This window comes from Arvicola amphibius, chromosome X, assembly GCF_903992535.2.
Source record: "Arvicola amphibius chromosome X, mArvAmp1.2, whole genome shotgun sequence".
NCBI classification, from domain to species: domain Eukaryota; kingdom Metazoa; phylum Chordata; class Mammalia; order Rodentia; family Cricetidae; genus Arvicola; species Arvicola amphibius.
In genome coordinates, this window is record NC_052065.1 from 112655930 (window position 1) to 112675632 (window position 19703).

General features: G+C 38.3%; 1 protein-coding gene across 6 annotated transcripts in view; it reads left to right on the forward strand.

Moving 5' to 3' along the window:
- The window catches only part of Klhl13 (kelch like family member 13), a 168355-nt gene extending 150490 nt beyond the window's left edge, over positions 1 to 17865 (forward strand). For all 6 annotated transcript variants that reach the window (XM_038316433.1, XM_038316432.1, XM_038316435.1 and 3 more), the window contains 3 exons: positions 7124 to 7919; positions 14034 to 14147; positions 16296 to 17865. In XM_038316433.1, the coding sequence (XP_038172361.1) occupies positions 7124 to 7919; positions 14034 to 14147; positions 16296 to 16783 (1398 nt within the window). In that variant the 3' untranslated portion in view covers positions 16784 to 17865. The remainder of the gene's footprint in view (positions 1 to 7123; positions 7920 to 14033; positions 14148 to 16295) is intronic.
- Positions 17866 to 19703: the final 1838 nt, after the last annotated feature.

The window sequence follows — 19703 nt, forward strand, 5'->3', positions numbered from 1 at the left end:
CATTGTCATTTATAATGATGGATTTTCCCTTGGGCTAATAATAATTATTTTATTGGTTTTTCGAAACAAGGTTTCTCTGTAGCTTTGGAGCCTGTCCTGGAACTAGCTCCCGTAGACCAGGCTGGCCTCGAACTCACAGAGGTTTGCCTACCTCTGCCTCACAAGTGCTGGAAGTAAAGGCATGTGCCACCACTGCCCAGCTAGTATTATATTTTATAGGATCCAGCAATTTTGTTAGTGCTGTATCATTTTCTTGGTTGTCATTGGAAAGAGAACTATGAAATGAACACAAAATACTGATGATTAAAGCTGTTAATCAGAATAGATAAACTTATTTATAAAATAAAAAAATACTTTCCCATGTTATGGATGTAATGTTTTTAGTGGCATACTTGAAAAAAAAATTACATTAGGGCTTTTAAGTCTACATCCTGTGCCAGATCTCTGGCACCTTCACATTCTCTGGAGTCCCTTTCTCTTCTTTAATAAACTCTGTTTCTGTCACTGAAAAATAAAAGTGGCTGGAGAGATAGCTCAGTGGTTAAGAGCCCCAGCTGCTCTTCCATACAAGTCAGGTTTGGGTCTCAGCACCACATGGTGGCTCACAAGCACCTGTAACTCCAGTCTAGGGGCTCTCTGCCCTCTTCTAACCTCAGCAGGACCCAGGCGTGCGTTCAGTGCATATGCACAGATTCAGGCAGAACACACGCGCACACACACACACACAATTAATGAGAAAAAGATAAATTACATTAGTTTTTTTTTGTTCCTATGACATTATAACATTATGGTATTCTGTAGCCATTCCCCAGTTTACAAACTGACTTAGATAAGATTTTCATTCATTATTTTTTCAGTTTGAAGTATTTGTCATCTACTGTTTTCTCTGCAAAATGATTATTATGAAGAATAGCAGGCTTGTCCAAAAAACAAATTAATTCAATATTAGGTTACTAAAATAGCATACTTGGAAATGAAAAGAAAATATTACAACATATATATATATACACACACACACATATATATATGTGTGCATATATTATACTATTTTATTATATACATTATATTATATGCCACATATGTTAAGTATTATATTAAGAATAAGCAATATACAATAAATAATAGAAAAATTGTTTTCTTTCTTTTACATAAGCATACTAAGTACAGCATTTCTAAATTTTAACTCCTACATATAAATGGACAGATATTTGTCTTTTTCGGTTTGTTTCACTTTGCACGATATCCTCCAATATCATTCATTTTCCTGAAAATGACATATTTCATTGTACCACACTTTATCTGTTCATCTGTTGTTGTACATCCAGGCTGATTCCCTGCCATGGCTATTGTGCATGGCGTTGTAGTAAAACATGAATGAGCATACGTCTCTGTGCTAAATGACATAGATTGCCTTGGGTATATACCTGGGATTGATTGGCATAGCGGGGTCATGTGGTAGAAAGCGCTATCTTAAGTTTTTGAAGAGCTTCCACACTGACCTCTGGAGTGGTGGGACTAGTTAGTGTACATCCCCACCAGTAGTGTGTGAGTTCCTAACCAACACCTGTTGTCATTTGTTTTCCTGATGATTGCTATGCTGTTTGGGGTGAGAAAGAATCTCAGGTAGTTTTGTTACTGAACTTGAGGGTCACAACTTGTGCCCAAAGCCAAGTCTGCCCACAGGTCCGCAATAGTTTTTTTTTAAAGGGAAAGCAGAAAAAGGAGATTTATTCAATGTAGCCGAATTGGGAAAGGAGCAAGGAGAGTCATCAAGTCCCTCCACCATTTTGGGGTCTGAAAGTGAGATTAAAGTTTAAATAGAGGACACATATAAGTAGTCCCAATTGACCCCGCCCACCTTTAAGCCAAGGTTTTCTTTCTTTTTTAATTTTTTTAATTTTTCCATTCAATTATTTACACTTCCTTCCCTCCTCCCAATCCCCTCCCACTCCCCCATACCCCCTCCTTCCTCTTCCACCCTGCTTGAGAGAGGGCAGGGAACCCTGCCCTGTGGGAAGTCCAAGGCCCTCCCCCCCTACATCCAGGCCTAGGGAGCTGTGCATCCATATAGACTAGAGTCCCAAAAAGCCAGAACATGCCATAAAAACAAGTCCCAGTGCCTTTATCAATGGCTTCTCAGTCAGCCCCCATTGTCAGCCACAATCAGAGAGTCCGGTTTGATCACAAGCTCATTCTGGATTTGGTGAGCTCCCATTAGCACAGGCACACTGCCTCAGTTGGTGGACCAACCCCTCGAGGTCCTGACTTTTTTGCTCATCTTCTCCCTCCTTCTGCCTTTCAACTGGACCTTGGGAGCTCGGTCCGTTCCTCCAATGAGGGTCTCTGTCTCTGTCTCCATCCATCGCCAGACAAAGATTAACTTTTGCCCTGCAATCTTTTTTGCTTCCAATTTCCAGGAGGATCTATAAATGTTTTTCTTTGGGTTCACCTTGTTATTTGTAAGCCAAGGTTTTCATCCATGCTGCAGTCTCCTACTGTAAGGTGGCCTGGCAAGTTATTGGAACTGTGGGAAATTTCTTTTCTAGAGATAAAATTCCCTTCGGCTGGCCTTTCTTATTCCCAGCTTGAGATTCCTGAGGAAATTTCAATAACTTTGGTGTCTGTTGTCCAATAATCTGGTAGCTTGAGAGACACAAGTGTCTCTTTGGAGCATCTTGTTTCCTCCTGGCCTCTTATGGTTTGATTTGCATTTTCCCCATGGCTAAGAATGGTGAATATTGTTTGATACATTTATTGATCATGGCTAAGAATGTTGAACATTGCTTGATATATTTATTGATCTTCAGGTCTTTTGTCTATAATTGGATTGGTTCTCTTAATAGTTTTACGTATATCTTTATTATCCCTTTGTTTTTATCCAAAAGTTCTTTAACTTGTGTCTTGTGTCTTGCAAGGGAAACCTGGCAGGAAATGGATTTTACATCTTCTGTTCCTGTATTAGCTTCTTTGATTACATACGCTTCCATTTTCCAAGTTGGTTGAACTTGCCTTTGGGTTGTGTTTCTAACACACTAGAAACACCAATAAGAATTTCAAATATGGAATGGGTTTTGTAGAAGAAGCTGAAGTGATCGAATTGGTATTTATAGAAAGGACTTACTAATAATTTGCTTAGGAAACATAAGCCACACAAGTGGAATTTAACTAAAGGAGCACTGCCTCCAGAGCACCCCAAAGATAAGTTAGCATGCTTACTGGACCTATTTGGGTTACACAAAATTTAGGGTGCTAGGGTGTAAATGTTTACTCATCAGGATTGAGCAGCCATTAGGCTCTGATTCTCATAACAAAGGAGACAGCACTGACTTAAAACCAGCCACAAGTCACTGATCCTATACCAAAGAAGGGGCAGCTGGGGATGGGAGGCAGGTCTGCCATTAATCCCCTGTGCTCTTACCAGGAAAATGTAATTCTGTCAGGTGCCCCAGTAACAACTATTTGAAAAAGAACAACACCGGCATACTTAAAATAATTCTGGCAATATGCAGTATCTTTGCTGTGTAAATTTCCCATCTGCGTAAGTGGCCAGACTTCCAGTCTCCTGTCTCTGTTTAAATTGTTTGAAATGTAACCTGGGGTTGGGACCCAGAAGAGATTTAAGGATGACAGCAGCATATAGAAAATGCATCAACCTAAGGTGGATCTGACCTAGTGATATCTTTTGGGTGTCGACTCTTATTTGGGCATTAGCTAAAGAGCTTTACTTCATTTCTAATAATTTGGAGTGATTGCTTACTGAGAAGGAGTATTATTTCTGTAACATGGGCAAAGCATAGTTCAGATTTTTAGATTCTTTTAGTCTCTACTTTTTCCCTTAAGAATATAAAGGCAGGTGCTCATTTGCTTAATCTGTACCAGGATCTCTTCGTATATAACACTGCTGCTTTAACAAATATCACAGGTTTCCAATCAAATGTGCCCTGGAATTGTCAGATTGTACTAATGAAGGTGTTCGGGTGCAGCCAGAATCGTTTGAATCCACAGCAGCAGCAAGGACTAACATGTTAATACTAATACAACTAGCAGAATTACAATATGGGAACTGTTTTGAGGATGGTTTGAAGGTTTCATTGTATGAAAATAACTTATAATAATATAGGCCAAGGAAATAGAAGTAAAAATTTAAAGAACAATTTGAGATGAGCCTAGATGTGTTTGAGGAGTTGTTTCTTGTTCTGCTGTTCAGTCCTTTGAAAAAGATAGATTTAGATGCTCTAAAGAGAAGCTAGAGTATGTGCACCCCTTTAAATGAAGCAATACTATCAGGATTAGTTTATTGTAAGTCGTTTTCATGTGTGACTGCTTGGAAATTTTGGCCACATTTTTCGGATGAAATTAGATAACTTAGGATGAAATTTGAGTTATTTCTACTTAAAGAACTATTAAACGAAGCTTTAAGTATTATTTAAAGTGCACGGTATTCTATCATATACGTCTGTTACATTATATGTTACAGCTTGTATCCATTTCTAAAATACTAACCCGATTTAAACATCTGGAGATTTTCTACCTGTGGCACTACTAAGAATCAGGACTGAGAAGTGGCTCAAAGCAAGCAAGAATAAAGTAATTCTGAATTGTACCACAACTATTCACTCTTTGCCATCAGTTTTAATCTGTATATATTGTTAACTGTTCGAGATTTCAACTTTTTTTAATTTAATTGTGTAAAAGAAAGCAAACTATCTTTTTTTTTTCATTTTACATACCAATCCCAGTTCCCACTCTCTCCCCTCCTCCAGAACTTGAGGGAATGGGATAGTTGACATTGAAGAATGACAGAAATGGAGAGCAAGAAAAGAGATATCTTGACTGAGGGAGCCATTGTGGAGCTAGCAAGAAACCTGGCTCTAGAAAAATTGCCAGGAATCCACAAGGATGACCGCAGCTAAGACCCTAAGCAATAGAGGAGAGGGTGCCTGAACTGGCCTCGCCTGTAGTCAGACTGATGAATATCTTAAATATTACCATAGAACTTTTGTCCAGCAACTGATGGAAGCAGAGGTAGAGACTCGCAGCAGAGCACTGGACTGAGCTCCCAAAATCCAGTTTAAGAGTGGGAAGAGTGAGAATATGAACAAAGAGGTCAAGACTATGATGGGACACCCGCTGAGACAGTTTTTCTGAGCTAAGGGGAGCTCACCAACTCTAGGCAGACAGGGAAGGAATCAGCATAGGTCCAAATCAGACCCTCTGAATGTGGGTGACAGTTGTATGGCTGGGGCAGACTGAGGGGCCACTGGCATTGGCACCAGAATTTATCCTTACTGCTTCTAGTGGCTCTTTGGGAACCCATTCTCTTTGGATGGATAACTTTCTCAGCCTAGGTATAGTAATGGTGCCTGTTGTATAGAGGATGTAGAAAATAGTCCTTTGATAAAGATGATGACAATTCGAAAGTTTGTAAAAATTTCTCTGGCATTATTTCAAAGGTGGGAGCAATTTGTATTGATTAGGTTTTCTGCTCAAGTCTTTTCCAGTCCTGTGGGTTACTGATATCTAGAAGGCATTCTCTCAGTGCCCCTAAGGAAAAGTTAGATTTCTTTTATCCTGTCATTTTAGTAATGTTTTTTTCTCATTGAGTATTATTGAAGATGGAGGGGGCAGGGCAGTAGGAAAAGAATTAAATGTCTTAATCTTGTTTATTATTATTATTATTATTATTATTATTATTATTGAGATAAGGTCTCATTCTGTAGCCCATGGCAATCCTCCTGCTAGTCCACAGAGACCCATGTAATAGGATTATAGTTGGACACCACTAGACTCTACTAAACATTTATGTAGCTTGTTTTTTTTTTCGTCTCTCTTGTTGGACTATTTTACCTTCTATTTAAATTCTTTCATTTTGATTTTGTTTATGGAGAGATAGGGAATCTCATTTTGTAGCTCAAGTTCGCCATGAGCTTGTGAGTACTTCTGCTTCCCAAATGCTAGAGTCACAGGCACATACCACCACGATTGCCACATGCTATAATTTTAGATTTAATTGGGTAACTAATTGCCAGTGGTCTTGTTTTAACATCTTAAATACCCATTTTTTGTTGCTTTTACTAGTGGTCATATCAATAATGATAGAAATGTTCATTTTTGAGAATTTTGTTCTATCATTACTTTTAATTTTTGCTTATCCCTACTGGTAAATATTTGCAAAAGCACAAATTATCTTAATTTCTTACTTGCCTTAGGAAGCAGATTCATCACTTTGAACAGTAATGCCTTCCACCTAGTACCATTTGGATAGTCAAATATGAAATACTACTCTACTCAATGCTATTTTAAGGTTTTTATGACACATCAGCCTTCCACTTCTACAATAGTATTAAAATATTTTTATATTAGAAATCAAAGGTACATTGTTAAACCGTGCATTTCTAGAGCACCAGGATTTATTTGCATTGTTTTGTGTTGGTTTATTTTAAATATATAACTACCAAATAAAATAAGCAATTAGACATTTTGATGATTTTGATGAATCAGTTTTCTTAGGGCAAACATTGCCCATCAGCTCTCTGCCCACTGCTAAGCCTTCCAGGCTGGAAGGCCATGCTCACATAGAAGACCCTGGTAAAACCCAAGCTTCTGTTAAACCCCATGAGCCACAAAAAGATTCCTGGAAAGAAAACAGGTGGACACGGGTGAAAAAAAGATGAGAAAGGGTGGAGTGAGATTTATCAGTGTGAATTATACACATGTACTAAATTGGGTACCAACAAATTTTAATTAAGTTACTAAACAAAATAGAACAAATAACTTGAATATAATTGAATAACATGGTTTTCCTAAAATTTCTACCCAGCAGTAATTTCATCAGCATTTGGGAGAAAGATGCTTTTTTGAAGAAGAAAAACTTAATTATTTTGGACATAGTCAATATGAAATGTTTCTTAGGTTAACTAATCAGTTTTGCTTAGTAAAGTTTTTGTTGAATCAGGTGAAGGTTGTTTGGACCTTCACATCTTTATTCACTTCAATGAGAATCTTTATTTGCTTCTCTGTGGACTTGACAAAACACTCTTCCTCTGAAACAAGAGTTTCTGTGATCAAAGTGTAGCAGTCTAGAAAGCAGCCATGTTTTTAATTTTCCTATTTGGATTCCTAGGTTAACCTGGATAACTGTGTTGAAGTTGGACGCATTGCCAACACCTACCATCTGACTGAAGTGGATAAATATGTCAACACCTTCGTCTTGAAAAATTTTCCTGCATTGCTGAGCACCGGGGAGTTCCTGAAACTTCCCTTTGAGCGTCTTGCCTTCGTGCTTTCCAGCAACAGCCTTAAGCATTGCTCTGAGCTAGAGCTCTTCAAAGCTACCTGTCGCTGGCTTCGCCTGGAAGAGCCCAGAATGGACTGTGCCCCCAAGTTGATGAAGAACATACGCTTTCCGCTGATGACACCACAGGAGCTCATTAATCACGTGCAAACGGTTGATTTCATGAGAACTGACAATACTTGTGTCAACTTGCTTCTGGAAGCCAGCAATTACCAAATGATGCCATTTATGCAGCCAGTTATGCAGTCAGACAGGACTGTTATTCGGTCTGACACCACTCATTTGGTCACACTCGGCGGAGTCCTGAGACAGCAGCTGGTTGTCAGTAAGGAATTGCGCATGTATGATGAAAAGACCCATGAGTGGAAATCTCTAGCCCCCATGGATGCCCCAAGATACCAGCATGGCATTGCTGTCATTGGCAATTTTCTCTATGTCGTTGGCGGGCAGAGCAATTACGACACAAAAGGAAAAACGGCTGTCGACACAGTGTTTAGATTTGATCCTCGCTACAACAAATGGATACAAGTTGCATCTTTGAATGAGAAGCGCACCTTCTTCCACCTAAGTGCTCTCAAAGGATTGCTGTACGCAGTTGGAGGGCGAAACGCTGCTGGGGAATTGCGTAAGTCTGCCTACTTACTGTTTTTAAATTTCTTTTTTCTATTGATTTTTATTGAGCTCTACATTTTTCTCTGCTCCCCTCCCTGCCTTTCCCCTCCCTGCTTCAGCCCTCCCCCAAGGTTCCCATGCTTCCAGTTCACTCAGGAGATCTTGTCTTTTTCTACTTATACATAGAATACATTTTTTCTTTACCCAAAAATTTGTTTAGGTCACAAAATAAACAGTTTTAGAAATTTAAAGAAGAAAATATACCCAGGGTTGCATTTGTAAACTATATTTTCTAAGAAAATAACAGATATCATCTATATATCTTATTTCAGCACATACTGTTGGCCAAGGTCAAAATTATATCTAATACGTAGTTTGCTGTATTGCAACAACTATAACACACATACAGACACACACACACACACACACACACAAACACAGAGTTTTCATATTGAAAGGTCAATTGGACTGAATATTCAATTAATTTATATTCTAATAGCGCCTAGGCAGAAGTTTGGCCTAATTCTTCATTCTCCACCTTTAAAAGCCCATAAGCTATGGCACTTCCTAGGTCATAGTTCCTTTACTGAGGCCTGGCTCTTATTTCTTCATTTCTGGAATTGATACCTAGTAGAGGCCACATAGTAAGATGATATTCTTCTCAGAGTAAATATGAACAGTTCATTTAGTATTAGGCAAAATTGATTAACTTTGATAATTAAGATCTGTGACCGCTGGTTTCCATTGTACACTTCTTCTGTCTTCCTAACTTCACATTGGTTATGAGTCTATTTTAACAGAAATATTTTGGCTAAATAAATTAACCCCATAAGGTATATTTTTCTTACTTTGTATTAAATGTGAATAGTACAATTTTTCCTATAGTGAATGCCAGGGATACCACGTTTTCTATCTGTCAGCACTGTTATTGTTTAATCTCTTTTATTTTCTAACAATATATATTTTTAAAAGTGTCTACAAAGAGTTTTTGTTGGTTTAAAGTTGTTTGGTAGGTTTTATTTGTTAGTTGTTGTTGCTGCTGCCCCAGTGTGGGATCTCGAACTCAGAGTATTGTATATGGTAGCCAAGCACTGTACTACTGTGAGGTATAGTCCTTTGATTCTCCATAGAGTCCTTGAGGTATCCCAAGCTGATATTGTCTGTCATGGCTTTAAATACTTATCAGAATCTTTTTTCCTAGTATTGTAAGAAATAAAAGAGACTTTCGTAGTCTATAGAGTAAGCTATTTGTTGGAGAGAGCAACTACTCTCACTTCTGTACTGTCCTATGTATTGAGACTTTCGTATCAGTGACACGGCCTTACTGTTGCCGAGCTTTTTGCTGTGATTTCTCTCCTTTGGAGTTCTGATAGTTTTCCTAGGACCAAGCTCTATAGATTAGGGAAGGCCTAGATAGAATGATTATTAACTGTGCTGGTTTCCCATTTTTTTTCATTTGTCAGCCTTCTAAAAGCATGAGCCCCTCATGCCCTTAGTATAGAACTGTCACATCAGGTCTCCATAGTTTAACCACGCATCTTATCTTCATGGTAGTGTTGTAAGTTTATGCGATCTGAAAATGTCTGGACAGTACAAGTGCTGATTTTGTGATTTATTGGAAAAGTAACTACAATAAAGATAGGCTTCAAGAGTTGACAGAACTTAGATAGCTAACCCTGGCAATTGGTGGTCATTTTGAAAAGTCTATTTGCACATGAGATGGGTCTCTTTCTTGTACTTTCTTGATAATGTGAACATCCCTGTGAATATGCAGCCATTTAATTTTCATTGTATTGTCCCTAATATTAATTAGAAGTATTCTTCTTCTGGGAATTATACTCTGAAAGCCAAGAGTATCATTATGTAAAACTAAGACACTAGAAGCTTCCTTTTTGTCATGCATCCTGCGTTCTGTTTCTCTTGTGTTGTGCCTGGATAGTAACAAGAAATAAGTGAATGCATTGGGCAAATGGCATATGAATAGACTACCTTAAACATGCTCTGTACCTCTAATTAGAGAAGGTTGCATTTATGTATTTATAAATATGTATATAGACACACACATATATGAACAGTTAAAGAGATAAAAGCCATGAATTTGAAAGCAAGATGGGGAGCATGGGATAGGTTGGAAGGAAGAAATGGGAGAAAAAAGATGTAATTATATTTACTTTAATAAATGATTTTGAAAATAGGCTTGTTGGTACTTCTAGACTATGACGAGGCCGAATGGCACGCACTTGAAGTCTTTGCGCTTGAGAAGCTGAGGAAGGATGATCCAGAGGTCAAGACCAAACTAGATCACATAGTGAGACCCTGTCTCTTTCTTTGTTTTTGAAACAGGGTTTCTCTGTGTAGCTTTGGAGCCTGTCATGGACCTCCCTTTTGTAGAGCAGGGTGGCCTTGAACTCACAGAGATTTGCCTGCCTCTGCCTTCCAAGTGCTGGGTGCACCACCACACCTGGCTGAGACCCTGTCTTTAAAAACATTTCATAAAGCTTAACCTAAGGATAGATAACTACTTTAAAATATATTATATTGTATTATCTACCTGAGATGCTATAGATTAATTTTAGTCTTATTTCACAAATTGCATTTTTTACGACTGTTTGTCTGGTTACAATACAGGTATTAAACTGCCTTGTTACAAGGCTGCTCTAGTTGTAATTTAAGATCTTTCCCTTAGCTCGGCACAGTAGTGCATGGCTTCAATCTCAGGCAAAGACAGGTAGATATTTATGAGTTCGAGGCTAGCCTGATCTACAGAGAGAATTCTAGGATACCGAGAAAGGACAGACAGGACAGACATGGAAACCAGGGTATGGGGTGGGGTGGAGATAGAGAAATCTCCCATCATTTATAACTTATAAAATGATTCCTAAACTTTTGTAGGAAGTGATTATTTCCCAATCAGTATCACTGTCAAATACATTTTTTATTAAATGTTTTAAGCTACAGTATATTGGAGTTTTTAAAATTATATGATTGATACACTAAGTGCATTTAAATTGAGAGTCTTGGTTCCGGAAAAGACTTCAGGCCAGAAAGATTGTCCAAAGCTAAACTCAAGATTTCCCTCATTTTCTGCCCCTAACTAGCACTCCTTTGGAGCTCCGCCTAGAATCTTTAAGTGACAGGGAGAGTAGACGCCTCCTGTTGTCCTCTGTCGTTCTGTTGAGGTAGCCAAACTAGATCTGTTTGTCCTTGGTTTTCCTCTTCCCTGTGAACATAGTGAGTTCTCCTGAATTCTATCCATTAACAATTATCTCTTTATATGAATCCAGATACAACTTGTATTGGTTGCCCTGTCTAGTTTTGCTGCTAGCATTGTTTTTGCACCAAAGAGGTCTAAAGGAAGTCTTATATAAACTTGAGTATTTCAGACAGCGTCTGGATGGGTTTTATTGTTCTTCTTTGTTTGTTTGTTGGAATTCCCCTTATACAGACTTGCCATCTTCTCTCCCTGTAAATGAGCATCTCCTCTTTAACTCATTAGAATTCCACACTCACATGCCTATGTAAATAGAAAAGGCGATGAGAAGAGGATAGCAAGACTCGGGGATTGGTGGGGAAAGTTTCTTAACGATGTAATGGGTTCATTAGTGCCAGTGCATTTTGTATTCTTCATAGACACAATATCCATTGCCCATGCATAATTATAAAATGAAAACAGTGGCAAACTTTGTAAGACATGATAGATCATTTTAAGATACTGGGCCTTTTAAATTTCTCTCATGGAGTGTGTAGGGGCTGGCTAAGGAGAAAATTATCTAAGCCTGTAGTACACAATACAAAGATGATATACTATACCTGCATGTCTGATGTATTGCTGGATTATAATTCCTTGGACATTCTGCTTTCCCTGATATTGGTTGCAATAGGAAAGTAGAATCAGTGTATAGGAGCTGCCACTTAAGTGAAAAGGGCTTCTTTTATTTCTGGCATCTTTCAGAACAGTCCTTTGGTTCTCCTTTTCCAACCTTTTAAACATGTAATGTCCTATAAGAAATTGGCCTTCCATTGAGGTTTTCTATTTTGAAGAAGACTGTAATGCTTCAGATTCTTTCATTTCAATTACATATTTTAAAGAAGTTTTGAAATGATGAATTAACAGGAAAACATGTTAAAATTTCAAATCAATATGCAGTAAAATTACTAAAATATATTCAGTGAGCCCCGTATCCTGATTAGTAAACAATACCCTCAGGTTCTGGATCCAGAATCTGTTAGGACTTGCCCTGGATCTTGAGAGAATCATCTCAGAAAATGAGGGTCTCTGAGAGAAAGGAAATAAGCATCCTAATTATAGCTATACACCGGAACCTTAGACCACTGAAGTAGAGTTTCTAGTTTAGGGGTCAGGACACTTCTGTCAAGTCCCGGAAACACTATTTATAGCTTTGTGGGATATTAATTCTCTGTCACAACTAATGAGCTCCACTCTTGTAGAGTAAAGCAACTGTAGACAACTTATAACCAAATATTTGAGCCTCGGTTCCAATAAAACTTCTTTTATGACCACCAAAATTGTAATTTCATATCATTTTCATGTTACAAAATAGTCCTTTGGTTCATTTTTCCAATCGTTTCAAATATCTATCTATCTGTCTATCTATCTAGATATCTATGCTTTTTTAAGATAGGGTTTCTCATTGTAGCCTTGGCTGTCCTGGAACTAGGTGTGTAGACCAGGCTGGCCTTGAACTCACGGAGACCCACCTGCCTCTGCCTCCCGAGTTCTGGGATTAAAGGCGCACCGCCACCACCACCCAGCTCCCAACCTTTAAAACCTTTTAAAGTTATTCATAGTGCTGCATTGTAGGCCATACAGAAATGGGCAGGGATTGAATTTTGCTGACAAGTACCTTGCATTTCCCCGGGTGCTTATGGTTGTAACCATTACTTTATGGTTCAAGCCCCTTGCCTTTTACTAACTCTGCCGTCCTCCGCTTGTCAGTCTTATGGGCAGTATCTGTATTTACTTATTGCACAAAAGTGGAAGACAGAAACAAGGACAACGTGCATCAGATTTTGAATCAGTTTCATCTTATTTTCATAATGAACACTTATTGATTTTCCTAATAAAAACAGTAGCACACAGAGGAACTTTAAAGGTTGACAGTCAAACTAAGGGAACTTAAATATATAAAGGAAATTGATGGCTCAGCTGAAAAATAAAAAAAAGGAAGCTTCGGGTTGATGGGCAGTTACCCAGTTACTGAGATGAATTCCCATCATGCAGTGAGAGGCTCCTGCGTGAGAAACTATGGATGGATTCTTACAACCCCATTAGAAAAATGCAATTAACTTACGGACAGAGGACCAGCATTATCTCATCATGTAAGAATATTAACAACCACAGAGATTAGCTACTTAATTTCTAACGCCACCATAAGAGAATAAGAGGAAAATAACGGAAACGGCATCAAGACAGGTGGAGTTAGATACAGGAAAGGGTGGTTATAATGGAGAAGCTTCAAAGTTCAAGGGAAAAAAATGTTGCATTAAGAGAAGCATATAGCTAGTCGGGAGAAGGTGATACCTGGAAGTCTTTTTAAAATCCCCTGCTAGTCTGTAAGATTAGATGGCTTTCTCCTAGAAATCTGTCCATTTATTACTTTTCTAATGTTACATGGTGCACAATCTATTAAGTTCCCTTGTATACACATGTGTGAGAGGGTCAGAAAGTGGGGAGGGACTAGTGAACATTCAGTGTGTTTGCTTGCCCAGGTGACAGTCACTGTGAAATTAGGCTTTCAGGTTTTGATGTTTCTTCCTCTATATTATGTCAAAATAGGTACTCAGAGTTGATTTGTTATTCCTTCTTTGTGATTTTTTTTTATCCTTTTCTGTATTTTTAGAGCAAAGAAATTTAAGAAATGTCAAATTAAAAAGATACAAATGACAGAAAAGAATCCTTAGTGATTTTTACAGTTCTATGATGTGTTAAATGTTATATCATATAGCCTAATGCAGCATGTTTCATATTAACATAGTCTCAAAAATTATAAGAGCCGCTCTGAGGTCTCTCATTGATTTATGCATTTTCAGAGATTAGCATATTATTACCCTACTAAAAAGGAAAAAAAACTGAGATAAAAATCATTGTATCTCTTTTTCTTAACAGCTACAGTCGAATGCTACAATCCAAGAACAAATGAATGGACCTATGTTGCCAAAATGAACGAACCTCACTATGGCCATGCTGGAACCGTGTATGGAGGAGTCATGTATATTTCAGGTAGACAATTACACAACATAATAATATCTATACTTTTAACTCTGTGATTTCTCCATATAGTGCCAGTAACAATAACAATTCTTAGAAAATAGTAGGCAAAAGATAATTAATATTTCAGTAGTAATTTTGTGTGTACATTTGCATGCTTTGAGCATTCTGAACACTTATAAGTTAGCAGCAAACCAATTCAGCTATAAATGTATAATTTATCAGAAACTGGAACGCATTTAGACTTTCCAGTTCAGTTTTTAAAGCCTCAATATTTTGTATTCTAGTAAACATCAATCATTTTCTGTTCATATGTATTAATTTGTTTTCCTTAATATTTGCCTAAGTCATGTTAGGAAATATTTCATTATGTAATATATAAGCTCTTTTGTGTATAAAACATACATAATACTCTCTTAGTGTAACCCATCACACACACATACAAACATATATATGTGTATATATGTATATACATGTACATATATATCACATAAATACACAATATTCCCTTAGTATTATAATGGAGTTCTACTGTGGTGCCATTATATGCAGAGATATATTTCTATAAAAATGCTAAAATGGCTCAAGTTTGTTCAGAATTCAATTGACAACTTTCATTCTCAAATAGTTTGTGCTCGAATTGGCCTTTTATAGAATTCAGAAGTATGTTTTAACATAATGATCACCTTCGATATTGACATTTAAGTTTTTAGACAATTTATCTTCTCCCTCCCTCCCTCCCTCCCTTCTTTCCTTCTCTCCCTCCCTCCATCTCTCCCTCCCTCCCTCCCTCCCTGCCTCCCTTCCTTTTTTCTTTTCTTTTCTCTTTTCTTTCTTTCTTCCCTAGTTCAGTCTGCTTCTGACAGCCCGCTCCCCCAGGGAAGCAGTTATGTTCTTAGAAGAACAAAATTGTAAAGAGGATGATAAGTCAGAAAGCACTGCCTTGTGATGTCTGTAGTCAAAGGGGGTTAGTAAAAGGCCTGTAGCATTTGATCAGCAGGTTGCCAGGGTTCAATTCATGAGTGACCATGGAGCGAGCATCTTATATCGACAGAGTCATAAAGGAGATCATATTGCATGACCTACCTGTTTCGTGTGTTTAAGTTCTCTACTACCATAACAAGAGCTCCCAGTTCTCAGGGGCAAAACTGACATTTGAATAGTTTCAGGAGCACTTTGCCATAACTGGTGGATGTTTCAAAAAAAATCATCTTCCACATTGATATCAGACTAGGAACCAACCAAGCCAATTTTATAACCCAAAATAAAACCAACAAAAAAATACAAAAACAATGATTTGCTTTCTAGTAGGCTTTAAATAATAGAAAACGATGCTTCCTTGATTGTTGCCTTGATGGTATAGCTAAAGATTAGCTTAGCTCTGCTCCTTGTCTGCTGAAGGTAGACACTGATACTTTCATTCCATAGGTTGGATTATGTAGCTTAGTCTTAATCAGTTTGTAGGTTATAAAGACCTAATATACCAACAACCAACTGATATATATGTGTATGTATATATATATATATATATATATTTCTCATTATGTTCAGAATTCTAATTTTTTTAGCTTTGTAAAGCAGATAGCAGATGTCACCTTCCTCCTGCTCACCCCAAACTCTACAAAACCAACAATTTTGTGTAGTCTTTCTGGTTGGTGTGTTACTGGCATGAGACTTTCAATACTTTTTAGTAAATATTTTGCTTCATATCCCTAATCCTTATGTGTTAACTAGAATGGGTATTCTGATTTGGAAAAGGAATTAATGAGTACCTGGATTTTGAAGTGCTCTAGACTGGTGCTTAGTCTACCCACTAACATCTCACAACAGACTGATTCTTTTTAGCTCAGATTTACTACTGACTCAACTCTAATAGTTACCAAAATATATTTCCATTCATTGAAGCTTCTTAAGTATGATCAATCTCCATTTGAGAAAGTTATTGTAAGAATATAAGACCTTTGTGATTTGTCTTAAAATTCTGAGAATATTTTCTTTATTTTTTGTTAAAAGAGTATGGAGTGACGATATTTATGAATTTACTATTTGTAAGCGGCAATCTGTCATAAAAGGTAGCTAAAAGTTAATGATCTATGGGAGAGCCTTACTTTTACATTTTAATGACCTCTTTGCCTCATGCCTATTATTTTCATTCTCTAGGAGGCATTACCCATGACACTTTCCAAAAGGAGCTCATGTGCTTTGACCCTGATACTGACAAGTGGACCCAGAAGGCACCAATGACCACTGTCCGAGGCCTCCATTGCATGTGTACAGTGGGAGATAGGCTCTATGTCATTGGGGGTAACCATTTCCGGGGAACCAGTGATTATGACGATGTCCTGAGCTGTGAATACTACTCACCTATCCTTGACCAGTGGACCCCAATCGCTGCCATGTTAAGAGGGCAGAGTGATGTTGGGGTCGCTGTCTTTCAGAATAAGATCTATGTGGTTGGTGGATATTCGTGGAATAATCGTTGTATGGTTGAGATAGTGCAGAAATATGATCCAGACAAAGATGAATGGCATAAGGTTTTCGACCTTCCGGAGTCCCTTGGGGGCATTCGAGCTTGTACGCTCACAGTTTTTCCACCTGAGGAAACCACACCATCACCTTCTAGAGAGTCCCCTCTTTCTGCACCCTGATCATCCTTACAGTTAAAATGCTATATTCCTCTCTTTGCAATGTGCCACGATTATCTTCCCCCCTTAAGTAGTGTATCTGTTAGAATTAGCCTCCAGTAATTGATGCAGATATTTGAAAAATTGATATTGATGTTACTTGTGATGTTTGTATGGCCTAGAATGTTTATAAAGTGGTAACAAACCATCCTGGAAATATCTCCCATAGAAGCTGATGCTTAACGTGAAAAAAAAAAGTATTGTCTATAAAGTGTTTCTTCAGTACTTTCTTCATGCTGTGTACTGGGCGTAAGGTATTCGTCATCTTACATTATAATAAGCCAAGTTAAAGGTGGATTATAGTCAGTGTACATCTGTGCTCACTAGGCTTCAGATTAAAGACGTTTTCCTTTCATCTTTAACTGTAAGATGTCAAAGGGAGGCAGCCTGCTCCAGCAAGAAACAACACACAAATGGTTGCCAACTCGCATGAGCTACCTCCCTCTTTTCATAAAGTATTTTTGACACATCTGTCAACCCACCTGACTGCGTGGGTGCATTGAGAACACACGAAGTTTCTTAGACACACAGGAGAAATAACAGAAATTCACAACACTAATTTTGGGGGAGGGAAGCATGACCCCTCTGCTTCTAAGACTCAATTAGGGGTTTTTTAAGTGTGTATAAATATACACGCAGAAACTTATATCAAACACAAATTTTTAAAAATTGAGTATCAGGTCAAATAAATGTGAAATTAAAAAATAAATAAATCTTCTAAAAAGCAGCTTCAATGAAAAATGGGGATTCAGTATGTCCATACCGAATGCATATATGTAGAACCATACTGAATTTAGGTGGATAATGGCTAGAAATTTTGAGCAACTAAATTTGTCACTTGGCCAAATTTTATCTTAAAAATCTGTATTCTCTTCCTTCTCCTTTGCTGTTGAGGTAACTTACCTGCTCTGTGTATTCTGTGTACTCTTGGTTCATGAGGTTATTTAGCACAAAGTGCAGCAGCTTCTCCAGAAAAGCTGCCTTTGCTCTATGATGTTCATGTTTTCCCTTCTTTATTCAATAAAAAAATCAGTGTCGCTCTGCTCCGTGCTGTCCCGTTATTCTCTGATTTGACTTCCATTTATTAAAAAACTCCCAAGGGATGAGAATGAGGAAGTTTGTGTGTGTGTGTGTGTGTGTGTGTGTGTGTGTGTGTGTGTGTGTGTGACATTTATTCAAAGAAGAAAGACTTGGGCCAGCCCTCGCCTCACTGTGAAGACACTGCTTGTGGCCTTTGAGGAATTGGTTTGTGAAGAAACTAATTGGCTGTTACTCAGCCCCAGTGCCATGCCTGGGTAAACTACAGAAGCAATTATATGCCCCCTCCCTTTCTTTTACCTTCTCTTCCTTCCCTGCTGTGACCTACAAAACTAGGCCCAGAAACCATGACTGGGGCAGTGAGGGAAACGTAGCTATGACAGACACAGTCACAGGAAAGCTGGCTTCTGGTGAGGTGCTGCCACTCCAGTGGAGTTGGCGTTTGCTTGTGTTGCACTTCAAGCGTGTTAGTATGTACAGCATGGGAAAAGGGAGTAGTCTGGGTAGGTGCTATCTATAGGCGAGCAGGCTCAGGTTGCAAGCATCTGAAAAGAGGGAATTGTAGTGGCTAGTTTTGACTAACACTGGTCAATTGTTCATAAACACTTGTACTTGAGCCAGAGGAAGAAGTCTTTGCCAATTTCAAGCTTGGCCCCTATGGGGAAAGGCTTTGCCAATTTCCCATGGTTCTGAGGCCTTCATTCTTGTCATGGCTGTGTTCATGTCAACACTATGCATTCACTCAGGACTTTACTCACTCGGGCTTTTGTTCCCTACACCCCCTGCCCCATCCCGTTCCTTTTTCTTTGAGAAGTTATTTCTTAATAGATTGCTCAGGTTGTCCTTAAATTTCTGGGCTCAAGCCATCTTACTGCTTCAGCATTCTAGAAGCCCAGGCTCATGTTACCTTACTGGGATAAAGGGCAATTATATTTCTGAGAATAATTTCTCTGGTGCTCAAGATCCATCTTGTCCACTCAAGTGGAACTATGTAAAACAACTTCTTTTTATTTATTTTTATTTTAAAAAAGAAAGCCAACTACCTTTTTTTTTTCACTATATGGAAAAAAACTTCGAAGATTTTTTTTTCCTAACCTAGGGTCCTAAGGAAAAAGAATTACCATCTCTTCTACTTCATCTACAAATGGTTGAAAGTAAACTGAACCCAAACCTTAAGGCTATTCCAAAACACAACTAATGAGTCATCTAATTTCTTTTTTTTTTAATTTTTTTTTAATTTTTTGAGACAGGGTTTCTCTGTGGCTTTGGAGCCTGTCCTAGAACTAGCTCTTGTAGACCAGGCTGGCCTCAAACTCAGAGATCCACCTGCCTCTGCCTCCCGAGTGCTGGGATTAAAGGCGTGCGCCACCACCGCCCGGCAAGTCATCTAATTTCTTAAGCAGAGGGATAGATTGGCAGCATAGATTTCATCACTTCCATCTTGAGTTAAATATAGTTAAGGAAACGAATTTCCCATCAGTGGTACTTTTGGATATTGAGGAACCTTGGAAGAGTTCCTCCCCTCAGGCAAGATTTCTCCTAAGTGAGCACAACTCCTCTGGGGATTTTAGTTTTTCTCTACTTGAGCAGATTCTGCAACATTTATTTTAGCTAATGCCTCCCTGAAAGTGGAGTTGTATACAACTAATGATCCTGCAGGATTCCAGGTGGGTATTCCCGATCGAGTCACTATCTTCCAAGAAGGAATATTCCAGGATTCTTTGCATCCTGGGGCTATCCATCCCTGATTCCACAGAGTCTTCCCTTGCGTTGGTAGGAGGAGAATGGAGCGTTATGGGTGTGAGTGCTGGATGGTCAGTCTGAGAAAAGGCATGCATCCCCTCTA